Source organism: Sphaeramia orbicularis, chromosome 21, assembly GCF_902148855.1.
Source record: "Sphaeramia orbicularis chromosome 21, fSphaOr1.1, whole genome shotgun sequence".
NCBI classification, from domain to species: Eukaryota; Metazoa; Chordata; class Actinopteri; order Kurtiformes; family Apogonidae; genus Sphaeramia; species Sphaeramia orbicularis.
The window spans coordinates 23,079,161-23,097,729 of NC_043977.1; the positions used below are offsets into that span (position 1 = coordinate 23,079,161).

The 18,569-nt window shown below is 36.6% G+C and overlaps 2 protein-coding genes across 5 annotated transcripts; one reads left to right on the forward strand and one right to left on the reverse strand.

Annotated features, from left to right (window-relative positions):
• Positions 1 to 102: 102 nt before the first annotated feature.
• Positions 103 to 4,549, forward strand: scrn3 (secernin 3). Of its 2 annotated transcripts, none has more exons than XM_030124246.1 (8): positions 103 to 219; positions 410 to 579; positions 712 to 893; positions 1,172 to 1,371; positions 2,485 to 2,697; positions 2,791 to 2,953; positions 3,031 to 3,211; positions 3,305 to 4,549. In XM_030124246.1, exons 2-8 carry the CDS (start codon positions 424 to 426, stop codon positions 3,464 to 3,466), a joined length of 1,257 nt encoding a protein of 418 aa, XP_029980106.1. In that variant the 5' UTR covers positions 103 to 219; positions 410 to 423; the 3' UTR covers positions 3,467 to 4,549. The 2 variants fall into 2 exon arrangements, with proteins under 2 accessions (XP_029980106.1, XP_029980107.1); XM_030124247.1 differs by having other exon boundaries at positions 115 to 209; positions 397 to 579.
• On the reverse strand, positions 3,923 to 14,917 carry gpr155a (G protein-coupled receptor 155a). 3 transcript variants are annotated; one of them, XM_030124242.1, is made up of 16 exons: positions 14,696 to 14,917; positions 13,994 to 14,498; positions 13,018 to 13,417; positions 12,067 to 12,235; positions 11,791 to 11,946; positions 10,808 to 10,891; positions 10,574 to 10,694; positions 10,390 to 10,474; positions 9,640 to 9,730; positions 9,346 to 9,547; positions 8,486 to 8,578; positions 7,667 to 7,797; positions 6,110 to 6,205; positions 5,957 to 6,021; positions 5,744 to 5,878; positions 3,923 to 5,416 (listed from the first exon to the last, which is right to left on the reverse strand). In XM_030124242.1, exons 2-16 carry the CDS (start codon positions 14,418 to 14,420, stop codon positions 5,221 to 5,223), a joined length of 2,451 nt encoding a protein of 816 aa, XP_029980102.1. In that variant the 5' UTR covers positions 14,421 to 14,498; positions 14,696 to 14,917; the 3' UTR covers positions 3,923 to 5,220. The 3 variants fall into 3 exon arrangements, with proteins under 3 accessions (XP_029980102.1, XP_029980100.1, XP_029980103.1); XM_030124240.1 differs by having other exon boundaries at positions 8,486 to 8,575; positions 9,340 to 9,547; XM_030124243.1 differs by lacking the exon at positions 8,486 to 8,578 and having other exon boundaries at positions 9,340 to 9,547.
• Positions 14,918 to 18,569: the final 3,652 nt, after the last annotated feature.

An 18,569-nucleotide genomic window follows, 5' to 3' on the forward strand; every position in this document is an offset into this window, starting at 1 on the left:
TTACACCTTGCATTAAAACCACAAGCCGTTTAGCTACGAATATCAAACTATCTTCAGGCTAAAGGTAGCGCCCTGTTTGTCACGTGACTTTACTGTTTCCGTGTCGAGGAAGGTGAACTTTGACCCCGTTGAGCCAGAAACGAGAATAGAAACTAATAGAGATCTATAAGTTGGGAAAACATAACCTGTCTCGCACCACAAACTCCATGCCTTTTTACGGTAAGGGGCCTTGCGTTTATAAGTTAAGTCATATTATTACACGGACTGTCTGAAAATAGCTCATTTGAATACAGTAATCATAGCCTATGTGAGTGTTCATGCAGTTTCTGTTTATTATAAAGGTAACTGCCTATTTACATTCAGTCATTCCTTATACCATACTGATGAAATGTTCTTTCTTTATTCTCAGTTTTGTGAGTGAAAATGCACCCATCTTCTTGTGACACATTTGTGGCTCTGCCCCCTTCTACTGAAGGGCAACGCATAATCTTTGGGAAAAACTCTGACAGGCCTTGTGATGAAGTCCAGGAGGTGGTATATTTTCCTGCCAGGGACTACAGCGAAGGAGAAAAGGTTGAGGTTGGTACCACAGACAGCTTGTTATTGCCCTCCAACCTTCAGTTTCTCACATTGTGACTGGTCCTTGCTGAACCTGCCATTAAATGACCATTATCAGCCTTTTCCATTGTGTTTTGTTCCTCTTGCTCAAAGTGCACATACATAGAGATTGAGCAGGTTGCCCACACTTATGCAGTCGTGTTGAGCAGACCAGCCTGGCTGTGGGGAGCAGAAATGGGTGCAAATGAGCATCAAGTCTGCATTGGAAATGAGGCAGTTTGGGGCAGAGAAAGTGCTGATGATGAGGAGGCTCTTCTCGGCATGGATCTTGTCAGGTAAACCTTTTGGTTAGAGAAATCATTTTGTATGCTTGCATTCTTTTACTGGCAAAATCATCCTAATCCTACATTTATTTGTAATGAAATGTGTTCAAAAATATACTGTAGAAAGAAATGGTTTAATTCAGATTTACTTCTTTACATATGCATCTCATGGACAGATAAAATGACTGAACACCAGCTAGGAGCTATTTAATATGAATGATTCTGTGTGTTATTATTGTAGCATAATGTAAATGTAATGTAATGTTAAAATCTGTGATACCTTTTTGCAGGCTTGGACTGGAGAGAGCAGATACAGCAGAGAAAGCTGTGGATGTTATTGCAGAGCTGCTTCAAAAATATGGCCAGGGTGGATCATGCATGGAGGATGAGTGTGGTTTTACTTACCACAACAGCTTCCTTATCTCAGACAGGAAGGAGGCATGGGTGCTGGAAACATCTGCAAAGCACTGGGCAGCAGAGCGAGTAGAAGGTAAGCAGATACTAAATATGTACTAAATTTAAGCTACAAAACTGATGATTACTTGTTTGATTAAATTTTTATTTTGCTTTTTTTATTGCACTGATGGAAACTTAATTTGTCCTGAGGAATAAAAAAAAAGGTTCTGTCTGTATTTGTTGAAACTCACCTGAAATGCAGGTTTCCAAAAAGAGTCCCAGCTCCATACATTATGCTGTTTATATTCTACAAAATAAATAATGTTTTTCAGAAAATAATAAAAAATAAATTGCACTCTATACACTGTGTGGCCCTGAAAGATCATAATTACAAATTTTTAACACTATGAGTTTCATAGAAGGTGGCACTTGATCTATGGAATAATCAGATTGATTACAACTAATGATAACTATAATTTGGCTAAGGTCACTAAGATTGACACCAGTGATCTTTCTACACTGTTTAATAATAATTACCAATCTGTTGTTTTGGCTTTTTTTTTTTTTTTTTAAAAACTAGGCTGAGATTTCCACTTGCTGAAACAAGAAATATAATGCTGACAGTACTGTGGAAACATTAGAACTGTATATAATATGCTTACATCGTTGATAAATCAAGAAATTTGCACCTCTTTAAGTGCTAAAGTCCATTATAATTATCCATAGTCTTTAATTCATCATGATTCTATGTGTTTCTATCTTTATATATATTCATATATTGCGAACAAACCAAAAAACTCAAATACTAATGTCATAGTGCATTTGCGGTAGCGTCAGCATTACGCTGTTTGTCCACTAGAGGGCGCCACTAACTTTTTTTTTTTTTTTTTTTTTCAGTTGAAGTCCTACTTGTTGCCACAAACAAATCAACACCAGATTTGACTTAAAGATGATTTGACTAATATATGTATCCATCTATCTAGTGTCTGTCAGACAACATAGAAACTTTCAGTGTGTAACTTCTTTTATTTTCATGGTGCAAGCCAATTTTCTTCCTCATATTTAAGTGCAGTCATAGTTGAAATAAGTCAGAGGAGTAGAGTAGCGGTACATATGTAGAATCTGGGGTTAGTGGAATTATCTAAAAAAAGTAGTAGTGGTGTCATCTTGGCAGTATGTTTTTTTGTAATCATGTTCTGTCCTTTAGGTGGATATCGCAACATATCAAATCAGTACAGTATAACAACTAAGATAGACAAGGAGCATCCTGGGATGAGGGAGTATGCACGAAGCAAAGGCTGGTGGAATGGAAAGTCTCAGTTCAACTTTACCACAGTCTACTCTCACATGACTACAGCCAGAATTGAAGCCTCTGGGAGTCGATTCTGTGAAGGGAAGATGTTATTGGAAAAGAGCAATGGTGAGTAAGTCTCCAGTGTGGAGAACTGGAACGGCATAAGGACAAAAAGGTGTCATGAGTTCAATGTGCATGTGATGTTTTTATTTTCCAAAGGTCGCATTACTGCGGAGACAATGATGGATATACTCAGGGATAAAGACAGCGGCATCAATATGGAGGGTATGTTCATGACAACAGGAAGTATGGTGTCTGTGATTCCTGTCGATGCTGCTCTACCAGCTGTTCACTACTTTACAGCGACTCCAGACCCTGAAAGGTGAAGCACTTGAACTTGCACCCACAGTTACTTTGTCTGGTTTGAGGTTAATTGACAGTGATTTGTTTCAACCACAGGTCTGTATTTAAACCCTTCATCTTTGTAGCAAACATTGGACAGTTGAAGGAAACCAGTTCTCCAAACTACGGTGCAGATGATCCTGTGAAAAAGAAACCCCGCTTCCAGAGCAAACCTGACCGAAAACACAACTTATTTGTCAAACATGAAGTTGTGTCCGCTGTCATCGAAACCCACAAGGTTAAATGATTGAATTCAAGTCTGTATTTGGCCTGGTCATTTGTCAGTCTGCAGAAAATGTCCTAATTACTGTATGTTTTATTTTGTCTGCAGGAGAGAGGAAAAAAGATCACACAAAGTATGAGGCAGGTAGAAAAGGAGAAAATGACACAGATGGAGATGGTTCTTTCTGAAGGAGTTGAGGATCCTGATTTGTGGGTGGATCTGTTCCCAAAGTCTGTTCAGGAGGAGATGGACACATACAGCAAAAACTGAGGATTGAAACATATTGGAAACATAAAATATGGCTTCAGTGTGACTGCATTATCTCTCACGCACCTCTTTAGAAATATATCGACCGGTGTTGCGGTTGTGTAATAGTTAGTTTGAAGTAAACAGACAAATAGAGGATTAACAAACATAAATATGTAAACAAATAAGCAGGACACTCACAAATGCTTAATTCTATCATACTTTCACACAGCAGATATTTTTGCTTGTCATAGTTGGTAAAACAGTTATAACAGATATGATTACTTCCTTCTATTTTAGTTTACCAGGTTGTAATTTACCAGGTAATGACAGTTCAGCTGTAAGTCATCATGAAAAAGTCTATGACCCTGAAACTGAAGCAGCTTAATGGAATTCAGGCATCATTAATTTTATGATTTCCACTGTTTCCTACTGTGATATGTCAAAATGTCTTCCATAAAAAAATGATGTGAATCATAATTTGTGGGTTCCATAATAAAATTTATTTAAAAACAAAACACAGCCATAAATAAGAAGCCTTTAACAGAAATTACGTGATACAGTTGCTCCTCCAGTGTTTTCTCAACATTGACAGCTTAAAAGAATAAACATCTTTGCACTTTAAAGGCCACAAATTGCCTTAATTTCCCTTATGTTATTTCATACCTGGAAAAAAAAGGATTTTATATGTTCATGTTTAGGAGGGGAATAAAATCAAAGTCGAGGTCAAATATTTTCAAGTAAAACTAAGTATTAACATTCCCTGAGGTTATTCTAGAGCATGTATCACCACTTTGATTTTTACTTTTTTAACTGGAATTTTTGGTTTAACAGCAACATCATCACAATTGAAAAATCAATACAAAATGATTTTTATTTTTCTGTTGAAATGGTGGATCAGAACCATCTGGTAACGGATAAACACAAAATAACTTAGAAATGGCTAAGAATCTTGTAAACCTAACTTAATCAACAAGTTAAAAAAAAAAAATTAACCATATCTTCCCTTCTTTTCCTTTGGTGGGAAAGCAATAAGCCACTTTAAGGGTTCCAGTAAAGCAGTGTCAGTCATACAATGGCACAACAAAAGACCAGAAAAGTGCACGTTGGCTTAAAAAACAAAAAGGTTCTAAAAACACTATAACAGTATAAGCTTGTTCTATTCCCTTGAAATATGTAATATCTGTTCAGTCATTCTCACACTTCCTAGGCCTTATTTTTGCAGTTTGATTTGTAAATACTGTGACTTAAAGTGACAGTTCAGGTACAGAAAGTTAACCATATTTGTGTGGTTTTCCTTCACTGTTGGGAGTTATTACATAGGAATACAGATTGAAAGTCTCCTGGTAAATCATTTTTGTGATTCTACCAATTTTACTGATATTATTAGTTTTGAATTTCTTTACACAGAAATTGTCACAGGTGTATTTATCAACTCTCTCTTCAGTGTTTTTGTTTGTGAAGCTTAAAATGAACCTGCAAAAATAAGACTCGGGGTGTGAAAGCATTCCAGAGATTATCGTTTGTGAACGGTTGAACACACCCAACACCATAGAGTGTGACTTGTGTCAACACTTTTTTGCAGAGCACCACACTGTGAAGAGTTGAAATACACAGATTGTGAAATGCACCAAGTACCTTGACAGCAGTCCAACAGGATTTTCAGTCTTTGTAGCTTCTCTTGAAACATTGCTCAACCTAAATACCTACTTGAACATTTGGTGATTTTCTATGAACTGAAATGATGATTTGCATTCATTTGAGCTATTCCTCATGTCTTATTTGATAAAGCGGTAATAAAAGTGACTGTCTTGGAAGTCGTATTCCTGCTTGATGTGCTGGAGAATGCCGCCTTGTTGTAACCGCATCCCATAGAGCACGGCCTCACCACGGTCCTGAGCCAAACCCACCTGCTGGAGCCACTCCACAAGCTCACAACCAAGAAAACAGTTCACCATAGTCCTCTTCCCACACCTAGGAGTCAAGAGAAGCATTTACCCCAACATCTATTCATTTGAAGGGTAGCCCAGGCCACTTCTGAACAATATATTGGAATTTCAGTAATACTTTCACCTGGTTAGATAAGGAATATGTAAAAAAAAAAAAAAAAAGAAAAAAAGCAGAAAAGAAGCAGATAGAACCCTCAACTACAGCAGGTTAATAATTATACATACATTTTTTAGTATTGTAGTGCATGGTAGACCACTAGGAAATGATTGTTTAGAAAGAGAACATATTTATACAGGATATTTTCTTAGTAAACTAACCAGAGCATCAGTGAGTAAGACTTTAAGCTCTCACCGTCTCTTTTTGACAATATCATGAGTGCACTGATCCTTGTGGTATTTGGTGAACTGGGTACAGGTCATCCTGACTTCCTCAGGTTGATCCACCTGTGGCTGCTCTTGCTGCTTTCCAAACCACAGACGGTATAACCTAAAAGACAAACATCATTTACTGTAATGTAGCTAGCAAATATTCTTTGGATGCGTTTTAAATTGTCGAAATAAGTACCTCCTTTTAAATGGCAATATAATGAAATGCTTGTCCAAGCCAAACAACGCAAATGAGACGAGACCCTGGAAGCAGAAAACATGAGTCATTACAGTGATACTGTGTGACAGAAAATGTTTACAATCACAGCATCCCAGAACTTGGGGCACCTACCTGTCCATAGTTGGCCACAGCACAGAAGAACTGCAGCTCCAAATAGAGTCTGCCAGGAACAGGGTTAAAAATTAACCACAGGCAGCTGGACAAGTTCTGTCAAAACAGGAATTAAAGGGGTTTAATATTTGACACGCACTATAGTTTGATGCAACCAGCTAAAAGCAACTTTGCTGCATAAGGACAGATGACTGTCAGTGAAAGAACGATGTGTTTACTGAACTGCCTTAATAAGTTGCAGATAGTTAAAGTCTAAAACACACCACTGTCCACTTTTTGCCCCCAAATAGGAGTTTGTTTCTGTCAGTAGCTACACCAAGTTTCATGAAACAGGGTGGAAGGGTAGGGCATGGGCTGAGGGTAAAGCACTTACAGTATATTTGAATTTTGAAGTAGATTCATAGAAATGTGTAGAGGCTGGAATTGTTGAATCACTGTTTTCACTGGCGCAGCTGAGGCTAACTTCAAACTTAGAATGAAGCATGAATAAACTAACCACTGACTGCTGAATTCCAGCTACACAATTACAACTTTGTTACCATAGTTACACTATGTAGTGCCACTGAGTGATAACAAGGAAGAAAACATAGGTCATAATTTGTCGTTTGTTGGTGGTTTAATAACATTGTGGAAGACAAAAACCAGTGGATTACTGGTTGAGGTCTGTTCTCTCTGAGTGTTGTTTTAGATTCATGTCTCTTCTCAAACGTGCTGAAAAGTTATGTGCCGCCAAAAGTTTCTGTATGTATTTATTAAAATTATGTATTTATTATCAATAAATTAACCAAATTTTCAAGAGTTTTTCAATAGTATCTTAAGGACTGACATGGATACTTGGAAGAGTACAGAGCTCAGGTGTTTACAGTATACCTGACACGGTTTGTAATGCACTATATACCATATAGATCTGTCATGGTACTGAAAATTGAGTTGATAGTTCATCAATGTGCAAATATTTGCGATTAATGATATTGTAGCAGTTGGCAGGATTTCATTAGTCTGGTAAAATTCTAGTATGTGGTAGTCTGGTAGAGTCTGTTGTGAATATGTATATAGTCTGTATAGTTTTTATTATCATTATTCATTTATATTGTTTTTTGCACACTTTTTCTTGCACTTTATTCTGTTGCTGCCTTGACCGTTGTATTTCCCCATTGTAGGATCAATAAAGTCTAATCTAATCTTTCAAGTCTTGCTCTCATGGAGAAGTTTTTCTCTTTTATTTTGATTCAACACACTTTATGTTGCTGTTATACAAGTCTAAATATAGTTCAATTATACTATAGAGTATATTAGTGTGTACTAGTGTATAGCTCTCAACTGAACTCAGTAGAAGAAATAATCCAACAAGATTTCAACAATCTCAATCAAACAGTGAAAAACAATGTGGAAATGTGGTTTTCTAGAATTGAGTGGAGACTATTATCACAATTCTGTGAAAATAATCACACCTAACTAGCATAATTGTGATAAAATGGATATGTAATAACTGAGGCAGTCTAAAGTTCATGGCTGTTGTTTTGTCGTTGTAGAAGTGAAAGGTGGTGGTTAACTCACGGCGAGTGAGCTGACGGTCAGAAGCAGACATAGGAGCACATGACGGGCCACTTGTCGATCTGTGACCTGTTGAAGCTCCTCCACTTGGACAAGCAGGCAGTCTGAAGACTCGCAGCTATTCTCACACTGACCTGATGGGGGCAGCACAAAACAGCTCAAAAACACTGAATATCTTCAATTATGGGGACAAGATGGGGTTTGATTGTAACTTGACTGTGGTTATTGTGCAGCTTAATGCATTTTAAAGGAGTGATATTAAGCTTTTTTAAATGAAATTATGCATTTTAAAACATTTCCCTGTGGTCTACATAAACTGTAAATGCTATGCTTGGGTCTGACTTCTTCATTAATTAAACTCCAAAAGTCCATCTTCAACCCTATTTCTGTGTAATGACACCAGAAAGGTCATTTTGAGCGCTGGCCCTTTAAATGCACATGAGCCACTTCACGCCTCACCCCCTCCAGGCTGTTGGCTGTGCTGCTCTGTCCAGTTCAGCCACTTGTGTTTGTTAATACAACCAACAACTGAACATTTTAGGTAATCGGCTCAAGTCTTGACCTTATACGTGCAAATGTTGTGATGTAACTAGTTACAGATGCAACAAATTAAGAAGAAATTAAAACAGGTTGTAGAAATCCATTCGATTTTTGCTAAAATGAATATAAAGATAGCTTTATAGCACCTGGAGGGTTCAAATTCAAACTTTATGAACTGTTAGGTTCCACAAAGACACAAATAAATGTACCAAAGACTAGTAAAAGTGGGTTTAGCAAAATATGACCCCTTTAAAGCTTAAAGATGAAAATGCATGACGATACCTATGCATGAGGCTGGTGTGTTGCTCATATTCGTGCTGATGATCATGTCAGGCATGGACTGGGGTGGTGCACAGTCACATATGAGGCAAGCTGATAACAAAGTGACAAATGTGAAGGTGACTCTGACAAAAGAGGATAAAATATTACCTCAATTTACACTGGAAGCAAAGAGGGAATACATTAGGTTAATACACTAAATCCAGTAGTACAATAGAGCTGAGAGCAGTGTGTAATTGAGTTAAAAATTGACATTCATTGTGATTTATATTTTTTAGATAAATTATACTTGACATTTACTTGTATCTACACATTTATTGGACCTGAAGGAATTGTATGGTGTGTTGGACTCATGATATACCAAGGTCGCACATTATTATTACTTCACATTTCAAGAAATGGCATCTGTGGTTAATCATTAAGCTTCATGAGAAACATGCAGGCAACAAAAGTATATTCAGTTACACTTTTAAGGTGAATTGTTAACAAGTCTAAGTCATGATGCATTTTCTACTGTATAGGTTACAGAAGATGGTGTTTTTGATGTAGGTTTTTTTTTTTTTTTTACTGCAAATAAGGAACCAGCCTTATCTCAAACTGCTCATACTTCCTCAAGAAATGTTCATCGCCTTTAACTTGTTGGTGTTTACTTCGTATTTCAGCAGCTGTAATGTTTTTGACCATTTTTCAAATAATAGTCTTTGGTGGAAGCTCTGTCAGAAAATGCACTGGTCATGGTCATATAAACTGTAAATGATTTGTAGGTCAGTTTAGATTATTGATTCAGATGAAAATGACTATTCTAAATAAATAATTTTGACTTAATTTAGACTGGAGTAAAATAACCTTTGCAGTACCTGTGCTGTTACTTGCTGATAAGTGGACTGGCTCAACCAGAGTTTGGGTTTCTGGTTCAACTTCAGTCACAAGATCGTCTCCAGTATCAACTGTAGAGCTTCCCTCTGACATTTGGTCACTTTTGGCCCAAATTCCTCTACTGAGGCACACAAGAGAGCCCCCTCCCAGCAGCATGCTGACAGCAACTACAACTGTGGTGCAGATTATCTGGCAGAAAACATACAAACATTTTGCAGACTTTTAGGTAATGATAAAAAAAATTTACAACGGACAGGAGAGTTGTGTATTTATTTACTTACTTGATTTTTGCCATAAAAGAATGATGAGTCTATTGTGTCAGACATTTTTTCCCCAGTAATGAGCAACATAGCAGTTACTAGGGCTGGAAACCTGTTAATGAAAAGACCATTTACAACAAAATCACTGAAAACACTCCACAACAACTAAAGCTTCTTCAGCAAAATGTACAAGTAAGTAAAACTAGTCACTGAGCAGAGAAAAGTCTTGGTCAGTGTTTTATTATTATTATTATTATACATGATGGTTCTGTATTAATAATATTGCTCCATTAATATGAATGTTACAATTAACTACATTAAATGATGATGTTGGGCTCATTTTAACTACCTCAGAAGCTTAATCTACAATAGCGCATCATATACGACTCCATGTTTATAGCATCCTATCACAAGTCAGAAAAACAGCCCTGTTTTCATCTGGGTGAGTTTCTCAGCTATCCCAAGAGGGTTTCTAAGGGTTTATCTTAACTGGATTTTGTCAAACCATATAGGAATATTTAATCCATCACTATCGCTCACCATCTTCCTTAGATTCTATCACTGCTGACTTTTTATTAAGTATCACTGGCCACTCACTTTATGTTCAAGTGCCAGTAATCTGAGCTGAACTTTGAGTTGTACATATTTAATACATATCTGACATCCACTATCAGTTCTGTCTTTGGTATTTCCTTTGTGGCTCTTATTGGACAGAGGTCCATGCAGTAAAACCTGCTCAGTTTCATTTCTTTGTTCTTTGAAGTGACTCACCCCCAGCCTGCAATAACAAACAAGCCTGGTGAAACTTTCACATCCTCAAATCTTCTCAGCACCACAAGAGAGAGTGCTATTAAACCTGGAACAAAACATTCATTTCAAAATTAGCAATTTAACTTCAGATGTCACAACAACATTAAGGCATGCTGTTACATGAGTGTGTGCATACACAACATACCTGGCCACACATAAGTACTGTAGAGTGAGGTACATAATAATGTAAATGTTAGGACCTGTCCAATGAAGTTGTCTTCCCTTATAACAAATTTCCACAGAATCATCCCAATGCAGGTTAGAGACTAGAGACCAAACCAAGACAAGACAAAAGAATTCAGAAATGTGAATTTAAAGACAGATTTCCTCGATCTTTAATTTTGGGATTAATCTGGACGGCATGAACCAGTGTGTAGACCTGCGCTAAGAAAAGGTTGACGGCAAACATGTGAGGTAGTCTCTTGAATTTCTTACTCAGAAACATCACACCTATTGTCCAAACCTGTCAAAGAAAGCACAGAGGTTTCACTGTTAATTTTTCTATACGATATATCAATACCAAGCAATCATAGATACTAACCATGACTGCAGGGTTTACCATTATAACCTACTTCTGTCACAAATCTCAAGTAAAATCAATGTGTAGAGCATTAAAAATAGCTAATAGGACTTTCTAAAGATCTGATGGTTGTACTTGGACACAAAATTTCTTCACAAAGTTGTCTTACTTTTTGATACTGTTTAATTATTATCTACTGTAATTTCTCCACATTTGTATATAAACATGATAATAAAAGTCCAAAGTGAGACAGCTCCAAAAACCTCAACCATGTCCCTATGGCTTCCCAGATAATACCTTAAAATAATGTGAAAAAACAAAAAATAACTTCATTCATACAATTCTGAACAGACTAAAAGCAAAGGCATCCACCATACATTGAAAAAGGAAGGTAGAACCTTAAAAATAGAAGATATAAAGAAAAAGCAACATGCAAAGATTAGATGCATTTTTAATAGCAGTGTGTTTCAGGTTCCTTAAAAAGATAAAAGTGAGCTAAATGAGGAAACAGGTCTGTAAGTCAGTCAAGTATCAGTGAAACATCCTCCTGATGACTGAGCCTGCTCACAATTCGTTTGTATTTTTCCATTTACTTGTCACAAGAAATACTTCATCACATGGTTTATAGTTGAGCAATAATAATAATACTGATGTGATTGTAAGGTAAGGTAGAGAAACAGACTTGAATTATATGCAGACTTAAGTGTTCATATGTGGAACCCACTATTACAAATGTGTCATAAAATAACACTGTCCTCACTTGGGTTTTTATATATGAATAAATAAAGTAATAGAGCAATAATAATAATACAGTTATAAAATAAATTGTTGTTGCAACTCACCAGTGCAACTAAGCTCACTATGCTTATGTTAAAGCTGACATTCTGCAGTGAATTCATCAGAAGGTCAGCATCCATCCACCGGATTGTAAGTAACCACGCAGAAACATACATTATTGGAGCTGAGAGAAAAGTGCTAATCACCATCCCTGAGGTTACCTGGAGGAAAAAAATAAAAATAAAAGATGACTTATAATACACTTACTGGCAAATCAACAAAAGGAAAAACATGAAAATCTGAATAGCAAGTATGAGGTACAGCAGAAGGTGTTAACTCACAACTTCTAGCTCAGCATTATAATAGACAGCGTAGATGGCCACACTCGGTGCAGTGGGAAATACTCCATAGAGGAATGCATAATTGGAGAGGCTTGAGTGGTTCAGGGCACTGGTGTTGCTATTGTCCAATAGATCCACCATGTCTTTACAAATCAGTGGCATTAACAACCTGAAAAGTCCAATAAAAAGACTGCTGTCAGGTGACTTTTATTTTAGTGGTTAGTGCTTTAAGATGCAGTGTTACTACAGTATTTAATAGGCTACCTATTATTCCGCTTCACACTTCTGAAGACTCTTAACATGTCATGCTTTTGGTAAAACATGTGGTCTGAGAAAGGTCTGAGTCATACAAACCATCAGTACAAAACAACATGTTGGGAGGACTTCACAAAGCTCAAAGGTGCTGACTCTCTACACTTCTAGGACATGTCTCATTATAGGAAAAAAATACGTCAAGTGATAACCTCTTGTATGAAATGACAAATAGATTAGTAATAAAGGCATTACAGGGGATTTCCTGGTTGAAAATAAGGTGGAAGTGGTACCTTCAACTGACTCAAACACTGTAGACAGGTAGTAATAACTGTATGATGAAAAAACAAACACACCTTTCATATTAAAACAGTATGGTAACAGGTTTTTACCGTTCGAAACACTTCACTAAGAAAAAAATATGAGACAAAGTTACTGTGATCATAGATTTACTGGATAACTTTGTACATTTTACACACTGGTTTGAGGCCCTAAGCAAAAAATACATCAAATTAAGTTACTACTATCCGTTTTACATCCCAGATTTAAGTTCAGAAACATACTTCTTCTGCCAGTAAAGTAATATTTGTATTAGAAAAAGCTCTGAAATTGAGTCTCAAAAATGCCAAAAAAATTTGATAGATGTGGATGCATCCTAATTCTAACAGGAAAAACGTTGCATCAGACTTTTGTACTCACAGTTTGGCTGTGGTGAGTAATATCAGTGTCACAACAGTGGACCTGGTTAACCTCCTCAGCTGGCCAACCATCGTCAGACCTAAGTAGAACAGAGCTGTTCCCCCAAAAGAGTTTGCCAAGCCATTCACGAACTCAGCCATGAACACAGGAATTCTCTGGTGCAGCAGAAAGTGAGCAATAATGCCAATGACAACCATAAATACTATGGGGTTCTTTAGGACCTGTAAAATTACAAGTCCCACAATTAGAAGCTTGCTCTGCTGGTGATTTCCCTGATTCTTCCATTTCTGCACCTCGCAGAATGCAAACCCAATGGGATTTAGGATCATTAGGGACACAGGTGCAACCAGATAGATGTACTGGAGGTACTCTGGATACGTACTCTGATAAAGGGCTTCAACTGTGGAAGAAGAGCAAGACAAATCAAGATATTGGAGCAGAAATTATGCAGGTATATTTTATAGATATGATTTGTGGAGTGAGTAGTTCAATATACCTGTGCACACATTTGCATTGATAAACTGCAATTTCCGATCTTTTGTACATAAATATGCCAAATATAAGTTTATGAATAAAATATATAGACAGTTTTGTATTTAAACATGAACAATATGTTTGAAAAAAAAAAAGAAAAAAAAAAAAGAACCTGAAGCAGAAACTGAAACAACAATTCAAAGGCTTAATGTGTTGAAATAAAGTCACAAGAGCAAACATTAAATGTGCAAATAAGGATTAGGAACAAGATGATTATGCTTTGCAATCTGCCTCTAGAAATGCAGAACGATCTGTTCTTGCTTTTTCAACAATGTTTCTAAAGCAGAAGCAAGAAAACAGTAGCTACTGTTTGCTAAGGGAGTTAACTGTGTGACAAATAGATAATTACACTTCTCATGTGTTAAGTAGACATCATCTAGACCATATGTTTACATCTGACGGAAGAAAACGTGGGTGGTAGGCTTAGAAGCTTTATGCTCACCAATAGGATATCCCAAAGCAAAGTCATTGCTTTGTGTGGCAAATATTGAGAAGAGCCCAGCCTTACTGAACCGACTGTCAGGACTGGCAACAATCAGTGTGAGGATGCACACAAGGAAAAACACAGACACTTTGGCGATGAGGATGCTCCACAGGAAAGGCCAGATGACATTAGCAAAGTCCAGCAGCACCATATTCTTAAACAGCAACGCCGGGAGGGCAAATTTGGAGACAAAGTTCCCCAACCCTTTGGCCTGAGTGGGGGTGATGATGTTTGCCCTCCCTGCGATGTACCCACAGAGAATGATCCCAAAACACTCCAGGAGAGCCGGGAGCAGCTTGTCGATGGACATGGTGGTGGAGAGAGCAGAGGAGTCCGGGTCTTCCTCCTCATATGAAAAGCTGCTGATTCTGCCCCGTGTCTCCATCGTCTAGATCCTCCCACGGGTGTCAGCTGTCATGCCTGGGTTGTGACCATGCTAATGTGGCCGCGGTTTGGTTTGACACTGCCAGGCACACAGAAATAACACTGCTGTCAAAAGTGGAGTTACGAGCTACAAACAGCTCCGAGGTGAAAAGGTAACTAGAGAGCTCTTACAAGTTAAAGTAACCGCTAATAAGTAAAGTAAAATAAAATAACACGCTGATAATATTCAAACTGTCAAATTAGCTAGCTAATTATCGGTAGTTTAGCATAACTCACCTCTGTGAACGTCCCCTCATGTTATCTGTAGGCTAAGTTTCGGTAGCCATACTAAGCAGCCGACGAGCTAAACTTAAAAACATAGAACGCTACTTTAAGTGTCGTTTTGAATAAAAGTTGGTTGGGGCTAAACTTTGACACGCTGTCTACCTATATTAACATATTTACGTAACTCTGAAGTAGCTGCTTGTGTCTTCTGTCGACATGGTGCCGTTTTTTATAATCACCGATTTGTGTGGAATAGCGAATCCACCAATCACGTCTCGTCCCGGGGCGAGGTGGGCGGGGATTTCTTGACTGACCTGGATTCAGGCTTATGAATAAAAGCCCCCGGGAGTAAACAGCGTTCAGGTAGAGAGGGGAAACTGAAACTGTCCGGGGAACAGTTTAGGGCACAGTGATAGAGATCTATGGCAAGCCGACTGCTTGCCATAGAGATTCAATAGAGTTTCTTTTACTACATTTTTTTTTTTTTTTTTAGAAAATCTGTAAAAGAAAATCCTTCCTTAGATCTACTACAGTTGTGTTTATATTAATGGCACAGTGAAGACAAATCGTATTGATATGCAACAGGTTACAGATTAATGTGGCACTAATGTTAACCTATTCTGTTAAAAATGTAATAATAATAATAATATTACCCACTGTAATAATAATACCACCCACTGTAATACTACCCAATGTAATAATAATACTACCCACTGTAATAATAATAATACCCACTGCAATACTACCTAATGTAATAATAATACTACCCACTGCCCCATTATTCAGGCAAAGGTGAAATCACCTGGGGATAAGGCTTGGAGACAGGTGGCATTCATTGCGAAACACAGCAGTCAGGTGTCCCACTTCAAGAGCTTTTTATGGAGAGATATTTTTTTCAGGCCTTTGTCCATCCAATACTGTTCTAATACAACAGATTACTACTTACTAGTTACTCTGATAAAACTGAATGTAACTTGCTTCATCAACATAATGTACCTGGTTACATGTGGTTATAGTTTGATCAATTTTCTAACCTGTTAAAGTCCAAAAACATACATTTAAAGGCCCTTTCTGATATCAGATGGAAAATATTGTGATTTTGTGCTAATTTTCTTCATCTTTTGTTATTTTTTGGTTTTTGTGCTCCTTTTTTTTTATATATTTATTTCTTGGTGATCTAATGTTCATTTTGTTTCACAAAGTGTAATCTGAGTGAAGGAGACTTGTGGCTTTAACATGTGACTCATTTCAGAATTGTGGGTACATTTCACATGGAGAAAGAAAACAAAAATTGGGAGTGTTTCTTTTTTCTTTGAACTTTTTTATTTCATAGAACACACTTTAAATTTAACTTTTCTAGTATTTGCTGAGCTTAAACCTGTAACATTTGAAACTTTTAATATGAAAAACAATGTAGTTGCAGAAAAATTTGTCAACTCTGTTGCAGACAAATTGGGTACAGTACATAAAATTAACAAATGTCACACAATTTAAAACAGTTTTTCCTTAGAGATATTGTGTCTCTAAATCCATTAAGTAATTTTTTGGTCTGATTAGATAAAACCTTTTTGGTTTGGAGTAAAAATATCAACACATTTAATTGACATGTTGCCACAAGGGTGTGCATTTTCTGTAAACATACCTGTAAAAATGAATAAAATACTTTGAAATTTCATTTAGGAAGAATGGTAGTTAGGACACAGCTTCTAGTAAGTTTGTTAACGATAAAACATACCTGATAATTATTCTTTAAAGCAAAACCTTAAACAAACAGAGGTGACATTATTGTTGACAGAGTTGACATGAATAACGGAGTTGATCACCCATAGTTAAAAACAACAACAACAATAATATTTCTGCCAGACTCTAAAACCTTTAAAAACGTTTCAAAATGTAGAAACGATTTTTAATATATTTCCTGACACAATTTGTGATATCATATGACGCATTCACTCTTCTTTAGTTTAAGTTAAGACTTAGCCTAACTTATGAGAACATGGCCTAACTAGCCTAAAGTCCCACTACTTCATCCATGAGTTATATTTTTCAAGAAATAAGTATTTATTATTAAAGGTGCACTGTACAACTACTTTGAAATCATATTATCAAACAAAGAAGATAGAGGTTTTGATAGAAGGAATAGCAAAACAGGCTTGTCTTTAGAGTTATGGTGGGCATCATATCAATTATGGTGAGAACAAAAAGAGAACATTGCCCATCTAGAAGTCCAAAATTTTTACCAAAATCTGTTGCTAAAAAGTGCACCTTTATTTAAAGCCATGCTTAAATTACAGAATGTGCCTTTAAGACACAACACACTGGACAGTTCAGTTGCATACTATCACACTGACAACCCTAATAAAAAAAACATGAATCTCGATCTATCTGTAACTTACTGTGCAGTTACTTTATAGAATATAATTATAAACTCATGGACCTATGTAGCCATCTAAACATGTACTAATCTAACCTGGATAGCTGTGGTTCAGGGTCTGGTTCTGGACTTGGTGGTGGTTCAGGGTCTGGTTCTGGACTTGGTAGTGGTGTCATCTCTGAAATTGTCTGCTTTCTTTCTCTGCACCTCTGCTGAACCGCTCTCCAATACCTGTGTTTTGTCTTTGCTCCCTTTGACTCAGATCTTCCACTCTGCTTGTCTGCCCTGTACTTCTTCTTTTGTTCCATCTATCTCTGTCTTTTTGTGCATTTTCTGCTCTCCTTACGGGGTCGGTGTCTCCCTTTCCCTGTATTGCCGTTGCCTTTCTGCTGCTGACAGCTTCATCTTCATCTACCTACAACATATGATTCAATTTCCTTAAACTGGAAAGTTATAGTACTGATGTTCCCTTTATAGTATATGAGTCGGCAACCATAATAAATGTGAATATATGTGTGTATATTAAAAAAGTAAAATACCTCAAAATACTCAAATAAGATTAGGAGCATTTGACTCTGTAAGTCACTGCCAAATGTCTGTTATCATTAAACCATTAACAGAGTTGACATAACAGAGTTGACATTTTCTTCCATTTTTGACCTTAACTCCATGTGCTAGATGAAAATGAGATACCACATGGCATGTCTAAAAATAGAATTTTTATAGATTGTATCATATCATTGGTTTTTAAAGGTTTCATGAGTGATTCACCACGATTTAACAATAACGGAGTTGACAAGTAATTAATCTACTATTGGTGTATCCTAAACATTTTGTACAAAATAATGGGAGAAGAAAAATGATATACCTTACTGCCTTCAACATGTTTTCTGCCAGAGGAAGTGACATCACAACATGCAGGTCTCATGTTTTTATATGAATGCTTTAGAGATTTTTATGGAGTTTTAGAACAGAGATAACAGAGTTGACCAGAACGTATAAACACACAAAAAAACATTTATTTGATACTGAAATTTCATATAATACAGAAAATAGATATTCTGTGCATTTTGATTTTATTGATGTCATTAGAGTGAGCACAAAAAAAAAGAAAATTATATTAAATTCATTGTAATTCAAGTTCAATGTATGAATCCTGAGTCGAAGACAGTCAATTGTGGATGGGGTGGGACCTCTTAGGCTAATATTTTCTGTATACACTTTGTCAAAAATAAACAAAAAGCATTAATATTTGTTAAAGTTTGATTCAATTAGTAGTATTATTAAAAACTGATTCAATAAAGATTTGTCTGGGGAGAAAAAACAAAGGGTGAATCTGGGAGACGCGAAACATACCCCCCAATTCTGAAATGACTCATGTGATCAGAATGAATTGTGTGGAATGAGTGAATTTTCAAGCATTTAATTTGTCTGAAAAGAAAGAATCACTTGCATTATAGATGTAAAAAGCTATTAGTTATTTATTTTGGATTTTTTTATGTCTGTGGATGA

Excerpts from the sequence above, each read along its gene's own strand:
- scrn3 (XM_030124246.1), top strand. The coding sequence starts at position 424 with ATGCACCCATCTTCTTGTGACACATTTGTGGCTCTGCCCCCTTCTACT. Across the intron at positions 580-711 it reads GCGAAGGAGAAAAGGTTGAG|TGCACATACATAGAGATTGA; the intron begins GTTGGTACCACA and ends TCTTGCTCAAAG. Across the intron at positions 894-1,171 it reads CTCGGCATGGATCTTGTCAG|GCTTGGACTGGAGAGAGCAG; the intron begins GTAAACCTTTTG and ends ACCTTTTTGCAG.
- gpr155a (XM_030124240.1), bottom strand. The coding sequence starts at position 14,420 with ATGGAGACACGGGGCAGAATCAGCAGCTTTTCATATGAGGAGGAAGAC. Across the intron at positions 12,236-13,017 it reads TTACTCACCACAGCCAAACT|GTTGTTAATGCCACTGATTT; the intron begins GTGAGTACAAAA and ends TGGACTTTTCAG. Across the intron at positions 10,475-10,573 it reads CAGTACTTATGTGTGGCCAG|GTTTAATAGCACTCTCTCTT; the intron begins GTATGTTGTGTA and ends GTTTTGTTCCAG.